Source organism: Morone saxatilis, unplaced genomic scaffold (assembly GCF_004916995.1).
Source record: "Morone saxatilis isolate NCDOM2014 unplaced genomic scaffold, NCSU_SB_2.0 Contig14, whole genome shotgun sequence".
In the NCBI taxonomy this organism is placed as follows: Eukaryota; Metazoa; Chordata; class Actinopteri; family Moronidae; genus Morone; species Morone saxatilis.
This window is the reverse complement of record NW_023339696.1, coordinates 19569529-19578709: the sequence shown is the minus strand read 5'-3', so window position 1 is coordinate 19578709 and position 9181 is coordinate 19569529. Positions and strand designations below refer to the sequence as shown.

The 9181-nt window shown below is 40.1% G+C and overlaps 1 protein-coding gene across 1 annotated transcript; it reads left to right on the top strand.

Moving 5' to 3' along the window:
• Window positions 1–1138: 1138 nt before the first annotated feature.
• Window positions 1139–3501, top strand: LOC118323312 (alpha-2,8-sialyltransferase 8F-like; the record flags this gene model as incomplete). Its single annotated transcript, XM_035655260.1, is given in 4 exon segments — window positions 1139–1268; window positions 2515–2627; window positions 2735–2827; window positions 2917–3501. Coding segments are annotated over 4 exon segments (814 nt in total), but the record flags the coding sequence as incomplete, so codon positions are not given.
• Between the last annotated feature and the right edge of the window lie 5680 nt (window positions 3502–9181).

The following is a 9181-nucleotide window of genomic DNA, read 5'->3' as shown; positions in this document are numbered from 1 at the left end:
AACTTCACACGTTTGATAAGAGTCCCGCCCTGAACACATCTACATGACAATATTCAGACATAGTGATAGCGCCACCTACTGGCAACAGGAAGTAAGCGCTGCATGGCAATTTTGAGCTGATTTACGTGAGATTTTCATGTGTGGTCCGCACGTGTTACAACGGCAAGTGACGCGGCCGTGCCACGCCCCGAGTTGCGTGGAGTGCGAGGTCCCGCCCAATGCTGCTTGCAGCTTTAATTGGTTTTTGTTCTAGTTTGAACTTTTAGAACAGGCTATACATGCACAGATATGCTATACAGTATCTGTGTCTATTCATAGCCACCATGATGGAAATACAGGCAAACATAGGAAAACATAGGAAAATGCCTGTTCATTTGCCTGTAGATGGGCACAGATATAATCACACACTAGTCCATTTGTCCATTTGCTTTCAGATATAATAATAAAATCTGAAATCCCAACAAATTTACATTATGAGTCAGATGAGACATACCACATCTCTTCCAAATAATGACAGTACACGTCATATCATTATGACACTTCTTGAATAAAGAAGTGGAAGTAGACTTCCATTCTCTCAAAATAACCCTTTAAGCTAGAAGCATACAAGCATTAAAGCTTGCTGGGTCTCATATGGCAGTTCTGGGAAACTTTCAGATCAAACCCAAAATAGCATGTGTGTGGATTTCTTTCCCAATATCTACTAAGTAATTAAACCATTATCTCCCAAAATTTTTTAACTTTAAGGCAAGCTCAGAAAAGATGAGTCAGGGTCCCCTCACCTGATTTAGTCTACATTTGTCACAAATAGTTCAAACTGTAATAGACTTAAAAGGTTTAAACAAACAAAAAAAACGTTTATTTGCTTCTTATATGTTCTTCTTCTTATATTGTTGAGGTCCTGTGAGTTTTGGTAAGACAGCTTTCACTGAATTTAAGTTATTAAAATCCTTAAATGAAAGCGGTAATGTTTTATTTATGAGCTGAACAAAAATTGACATTCTTACTGTATTTTTGCAAATTAACTTTGTTCCATAATTGTTTAACACCTAAAATCACTGTCAGCGACTCCTGGCTGTCTTGTATGATATTTAATTTAACGGAAATCTTTGTGGTTTCCCAGATCTCAGCTGAACAGCAAGTGCCATGGTTTTGACAAGGCCATCATTTCCCAGGCCAACACTCCAGTGGGATCAAAGCTTGTGTACGACGGGGAAAAGAAAAGGACCCTCCAGGTGACCCCGGAGATTTTCAGCACCTTTGCAAAGGTATGGTGGTCTTTCATGTCTGTTCGCTCATTTTGGTGACACATGTAAGCTCATCACACTACTGCACACGCTCACTGGCCACATCATTTTAATGAAGCAGACTTGCAACAACTGTGTCATCTGCAAGTTTACGGTGCATGGTGAAGCATACTGATGAAGTGTAATGGCAGATTAAATTATCTTGAGTCTAAAAACACTACATACAACAAAAACATTTTGCAGGGGGCACCCAGATTTGAACTGGGGACCTCTTAAGTCAAGTGCTCTACCACTGAGATACACCCCCCATTCATCTGGCCCCCATACATGTATGGGGGCCAGATGAATAAAAAATGAAGAAATATGTACCATATATTCTCATGGTTGACTTAGTCCTGAATGGCTTCCATAAACAGCTGGGCACGATCCAAATTATTTATGATCAGATTTTCCATGAGAACAGAAAAACTTTCCACTTCAGCAGATGAATGTGAAAACATCCTTCTAGTGTTAAACTCTGCACGTACATCATTCGGCACAGTGAAGCCCAAAGAGGAGACTTTAATCATCTTCATCCAAAAACAAACACTCTACCACTGAGCTATCCCTCCTGTTACCAAATACATTTTTGAAGCTTGTGTTTTGACCAGAAGGACCTGCAATGAATTTGGCCTAACTGGTATGAAATGGTCTAATGTCTGAAGTAAAGAGGCTGCATTTTGTTGTGTTATGTGTTTACTTAAGTCCCAATTCACATTTCTAGACAAAATATGTAAGGCTTTGCAGGCTTCTTTTTGTGAGACGGCGCAGCTGGTCTCTCCTTAATCACCATAGTAACAATAAAATACAGCTTTATTGCCCAATGTGGTGGAAATCTTGATTTGATTTGAAACACACATGAATCACACTGATAACAACCCAAACCACTGATTTCACCAAGACATGAATAAGATCTCTGTTTTTGACGAAACAAAAAACTTATTTAGATTTTTAGCTGTTTTTATATCTTTGAAATTGCAACACTTTATAGAAAATCCTCGACTCTGAGGCAATTTAACCAGAGAAGGAGGGAACATTAATGTGATACATTAGCAAATTAAATGAATAGACACACATGTTAGCATTACTTTGGGGGGGATTGAGAAATCCTTTGCACATGAGATGGAGCCATTCCCTCCCCTAAAATGGCTCTTTGTCTTTCATACAGTCATCATCAGCATATATGTTGTTGTTTTGTAATGCATGATACCGTTGGTGTTGATTCCAGGAGCGTCCCTTCCCAAATAAAACATGGGACACGTGCGCTGTTGTTGGGAATGGAGGGATACTGACCAACAGCAGTTGTGGAAATACGATTGATTCAGCTCAGTTTGTGATCAGGTGAGAAATGTGTCTAGTGCTGTGGACTGACAATGTCAACCAACAGAATTAAACTCACCTTTGTATAACTTCTGTATAACAATCTTAATTATCTGTTGTTTGTTCAGGTGCAACCTACCTCCTTTGAATAACGGCTTTGAGAAACATGTGGGCATCAAGACCGACCTTGTGACAGCGAACCCAAGCATCCTTATAAAGAAGTGAGCGAGAGGATGAATCTTACTGCACTGTCACCTAAAAATGTTACTTTTTGTCTTGTTGCTTCACATCTACTGTTTATTTTTTTTAGGTATGGGGCTCTAATGGGGCACCGGCGTCCATTTGTGGAGAGTCTGCGTAGCTATGGCAACTCCCTGCTGCTCCTTCCCGCCTTCTCCTACAGCCACAACACTCCTGTGTGCCTGCGGGCCTTCTACACCATGGAGGACTTTGAAAGCCCAATCCAGCCCATCTTCTTCAACCCTGAGTACCTTGAGAAACTGGCGCTTTTCTGGCGCTCCCAAGGCCTCCGAGCAGTGCGGCTCAGCACCGGCATAATGATGGCTAGCATGGCGCTGGAACTCTGTGCCAACGTGCATCTGTATGGGTTCTGGCCCTTCAGTAATCACCCACATAACTTCCAAGCCCTGACTAACCACTACTATGATAACCAACCAGCTACAAGAGGATTCCATGCCATGCCAACTGAGTTTGACCTCTTGTTGCGGCTGCACACTCAGGGGGTGCTAAAGCTTCACCTGGGAAAATGTCATCCAGGTGCAAAGTAAGTTCCCAGACTAAGAGGCAGCTGACAGGACTGGAGCAAAGTGCCTTCTTTGTAGCCTCAGGAAGAAACCAGTCACACATAAAGTCTTTCAGATTCATTCTTTATTGTCCTCAGCAGTGAGAACATTTTTTTTCACAGTCTGTACAATAGAGTACCTTCACAACCCATGAATTTCTACACACAAACTACAACTATAAGTACACATATAAAGACAATATACACATGATCTAACACATATATACACAGGAGTGACATCGTTAACATTGTCTGTGATTTATAGGGCGTAGGTTGCACAAACTTTTTTCAAAAGTGTGCCTTTTTGTGACTTTTGGTGTAAACTGCATCGTACAAGAAGTGTGTTACCTTTTACTACACAAACTGTATATAATAAATATACAAAAACATGTTCTCAGCTGGAGTCTGCCAGAGAAGATAAATTTTTGATTTTTAATGTGAAACTAGTTGTTGAGCCCACTTTGGTGGTTAGTAGGGAGGATCTCACATTGTTAGTGCCTTAATGTGTAATCAATAACTAATGACATCTACCTGACCATGGGAGCTTTTTGCACACATCATGAATGTACTTTTTGAAGAAGATATCCAAAGCATACCTTATACAATGAAACATGTCAGAGATCTAATAAACGGGTTTAAATGAAAACAGACACCAATGATGATGATAGTATATTATTGTTACAACAATCACTATCACAACACTCATAAAACCACTTTAGACATTAAATACTGGGCTGTTCGACGAGGGAAATAGATGTATTAACACTTTAATCACACTACATCAGTTTCATATGAAATCAATGGCTAGGTGGGATGGTTGTGAGAGATTCATCTTGTTCCGCACTCTTTTTCCATTGTAGAACCTATTGACACTGTCTGTGAATATAATATACAGACAATGGATATAGTCCAGCATCTGCAAGTGTCTGCGAGAGATATGTGATCTACGTTAGCCGTGACTACTGACATCACGGCTGCCCTCTGTGGGCTGTTGGTGACCCTATTAATTGACCAGTGCCCATCGAGCAACGACTAAACGAGACACCACCAGTAACGAAAAGGACTTACTACAACGTTCTCATTTCACATACATACGTCTACTCACCATGGTTGCAGGGGAGCCTTCTGTGTTACATAATGTGACTAACCTCTCCCGTCACCACTAGTGACCTAGACATTTGATGGGGTAAGCACTGTTCACTGAATGTGGCTGCATTACACACCATATGGTCTACCATTAGTTACTTTGGATAAGCAAATACTTTTTAGATTGATGTCACTGTACATGCTATATCCAATTGTCAGCACTTTAATTAGCCAGTGTGTAGGATTTAGTCGTTTACATCTAGCTATGTGTTCGATTAGTATTGCAGACTGGCAACTCAGAAAAATTAAGAACACATTCTTCTTTCAAAGCTATGTAGAGCTTACTATGGGTGGATGCAAGATGCCAGTGTTTGGTTCGTCCGTTTCTGCCGTAGCTGTAGAACATCCGGTGGTTACACATGCCAGCCTCCAGTAGAAGTAGGACTTTTATTTTCTAACTATCTGCACACTAGATCCCTCATTAATGTTACACACTGGACCTTTAATTAACTCCCAATGTAATGGTGATGTAATGACCTTGGATATTTTGTGCACTTTAGGGTGAAAATCGTGAACCTCTCTGGTTAAAGAGACTTTCTTATTGCTATACATATATGCCAATCAAGACTTGGGTGTTAGTATACATTGAACAAACTGGTGAGTATCTGCCCTTTTCATATGCATTACCCCAGATACCTTCCCTAAAGTCTTACATTGATTTTTGTCATCCCAGATCAATTACATTATACAACTGTAGATGACCAATATTGAGAACTCTTGGTGAGTAATCTTCAGAACCGTTTGAATTTTTGGGATTTAGTTTTTTCTTGAACAGCACCGAGATGAAGAGGGGGAAATTAGGTTAAAGTGAATCAGTGAATAAATATTTCAGAAAAAAATTTTTTGTATTTTGTGTAAATCCCAGTAAGCTGGCGTAAGAATCACGGTTGTCTAACCAGACCCAAGGCCATAAGCTCTCCCGGAAGTCTATAGCCTTGCATGATTCTAACGTGTTCCTTTTTGATGCTTTAATGTGGCCCAAAGATCCGTGGCCGAACAGTTTATCATCTAGAATGCAGTATTTACTGAATATGTGGCCATTTTTTATGGCCTTAGTGTTTGCATGCGTTAGTAGTTTTTATACCAGCCTTTTGCTGTGCATTCTTCTTGTTGATTAGTTTTCTCCCCTTTGTTAATCTCTTAACAGCCTGCTTTTTAACTGATTCTAACCTATGTGTTTGGTGTAGTGTATTTTGCCCATATATCGCATTGAATTCCTATCATAATAATTCACTGTTCTCATACATTATTTGGTCTCCAGATTTTTTCCAATATTTGTACAGACTGTGATATTAGTTACGCCTTACACACAATTAGTACCCAATTAAGACCATTATTACGAGATGAAATCTGTTTGTTTTCTTTTTGGAAACAATAAAAAGTTATTCCATCCCATAAGTTATATCATTACCGTAGGGATTATCCTCTCCATGATCCAGGCAGCTGACTGTACTTCGTTGTAGTCTGCAGGCACCTGCTCACTCCCCACTGTTTGTAACTCATCCAGGCCTAAATATTTTTTTTATTTCACGCCAAAAATGACTAAAAAACCAATACTTTCCATTATCCATACTTGGATGTTTCTATTTCCTCAGGCGTTTGGTCTGTGAATTAACAACTAGGCACTAAAAGTGATAAACTTCGGCTCGTTGTAACACAAAAATTACGAGGACACAAAACTCTCTTCTAACATTCCTGTTTCTAATGCGACGCGTTGATAGAGTGCCATCGCGAAACGCCCAAGTCACACATTACGCAATCCAGGACTGAGACCAGCGCGCCATAGGAAACACGTTCACCAGTTATTTGTCCAACCAACATACCTAGAGAGATACAGACTACACAGGGGCCAGCGGCAATAAGAGTCGGAACACCAGGGCCTGTTTCAGGTTTTCACATAGAGAGACTAGGAGAGCGTACCCGAGGACAGTGTCTTGGGGAACACATACAAGACAGGGTCGAAACCCAAGGAAGCCCAACTTCGAAAGAAGAGCTAAACACTACTCACAAGATTTGCTTTTTATGGCATGCTGCTCAAAACTTAATTCTGGCCAGAGACTGCGGAGAGAAAGAAGATAGGTAATATTAAATTAGGTGAAGTTGGAACACCAGGCTGCCGCGCGCGTTAGATCAGCACCTGATTGAGTCGTCCCACGGCATACCAGTAGACATATACAAATAGAGAAAAGACTGGCAGAACTGGCTAGTACGATGGAATACTGTTACACATGGTACAGCGTCGAGAATTATCATGACTAATCTGGTTTACATTCATAGATTCTTGTAATTTACATAGAGATAAATGAAATTAAAAAGAGACATTGATTGCACTCTCATCACATAAACCCATTAGCAGACAAGTTCAGTTCCAACACATTCATGTCAAATGCCCCATTATATTTGGAATACGCAAAAACATTCTTAAGTCAGTAATTTCGCTATATCGCTTCAATTTAACCACAGCCCCCACCACCGCTCACAGATGTCACTCCTCATCCAGGGCATTACATGCATAAATTCTATCTGTTCACCCTACTAAGTCCTCATATTCCTAAAGACCGAAAAATGCTGCTCAAAATATTAGTGATGATGAGAGGATCCTAAGATAATATAACACCATTAGATTCATTAAACAGAAGCTCAGAGAAGCAAAGTGTGTTTGTTGGCTGTACGGCTCTTATTCTAACATGATAACACCCACCCCTACTCTACACAGCTACAATCAGCAATACACACACTACACTGTCCGCGCAGTGGCTCCATTATTTCTGTTTATCGTTGCTCTCAGCCATTCATCCGGCTCTCTCACCTAAATTCACAGTCCAACATTTAGTTTGTGATCCACTACCACAATTTCTCCAGATCATGTTATACCGCCACTAATGTAAATACCAAATAGTTTAGCTATTAGTACAATTATGTACCAGACATAATGAATTAAGGCCAAAGTACATACAGGTTATAAACGATTAAATCATATAATTAAAAGTTTGTTTGTTTAATTTATCTCCCAGAACCACGCGCCCACAGTTTGCACAAATCCTAAACCGCTCCAAGGAGGTAGAGAGTGTCTCCATAATTGAATATCCCATAATATCCCTCATATGGACCCCGACAGAATCCTGAAAACCTTATGAAAGGTAACTACACTACGGTATTAATACCTATTAGATGTATTTTTTAGCGACTGATTGTAATTCAGTAGGCCAAGGCTTCCAACAGTAATTTATAAATTGTTATAAAGACCCATGATGTCACCATACTTCCAAAACCCAAAGTCATGTAATCTTCCTATATAAATTTAGTTGACTACGTATCCATCAACTCAATCATTGCATTAAAGTATACCCCAATTAACAACACAAGAATATCCTTAATTTATCCAACACCTAGGATTATAGTCAATTGATCCGTTTAGACATTTCCTCTTCTGTACTAAATTCTCCTCTATTCCTGAGTAGTCTTCACACATCTCCCAAGTCTGTACATTTCATTCTCTTCACTCCCTTTGTAGCAGGATACCCATTAAACTCCAGACATGAGATAGCTCCTCAACCCCAACCCTACGCAGTCCGAAACTCGACATATTACGTCCTAGCCAACCCCTTCAACTTACCATTAAAGACTGTTAGATAAACAACAATCAACATGACAGCCAACCCACACCCACTCACAAAAATCTACGCCAACATTATACACAACACATTAATCCCTATCACTAAATGAACCTACACACTTATCTCTCTTTCTTCAATTCACGATATTTAGTATTTCCATTTTTACATATTATGTGGAACATGAATGTAACTAATTAAACACACCCTAACCCCACCCACCCCACCCTCGGCGCCCTCTCATCAAGTCCAACCGAACCATTACAACCCACAACCACCACCTCCCCACCAGCACCCCCAATTAGAGTCTTCCAACTCTCTATCCAACTAACCTCCTCTTCCTCAACCAAACCTCCCCAATATATGTGTTTGCCTGCCTATTTTCTCCCAACGCACTCAGTATGAATCCCTGGCGAGTTCTTGATTACGTCTCCAATCCTATTCCTTTTTACATTCTCAAGACCTCGAGTCCTTCTCGCACCAAACGTCTCACTACACTCTGTACATGGTTCCAAAGCTTTAACAGAGCCTTCCCACAAGAATGAGTCCTTCTAGCAACAGATAAAAACCCTGACGCCTCTAATCCTAGCCAAAAATACAACAACATTAAACTTCTAAGCTCTTTTGTTTTTGGATTTTCCTTGTGTGTGTGAGCAGTGGAGTTCTGTGGCACCAGCTCAGCTTAGTCTCCTATCCAGCAACTGTAGTTATCCTTTCCAACAACTAATACCCATTTAACACTTACCGTTCAACAGAACTCACTAACTTTCTCAATAATTTCTTTACAAAACACAACAATTATTATAATTCCATAATTCCTAGAAAAAGTCATATATTAAAAATAAGCATAAATAAAACATTTATTAGGCGAGGAGCCTCCCAAAGCCGTGCGAGGTTTTTCCACCCTGTAAAATGAAATGAAAAAAAAAACAAATACAGGAAGCCTGGGATGTGGCCCCAACATAGTGTTTGTGGTCTTTATTGGTGAACATGCATCCAGCTGTGCCGACAAG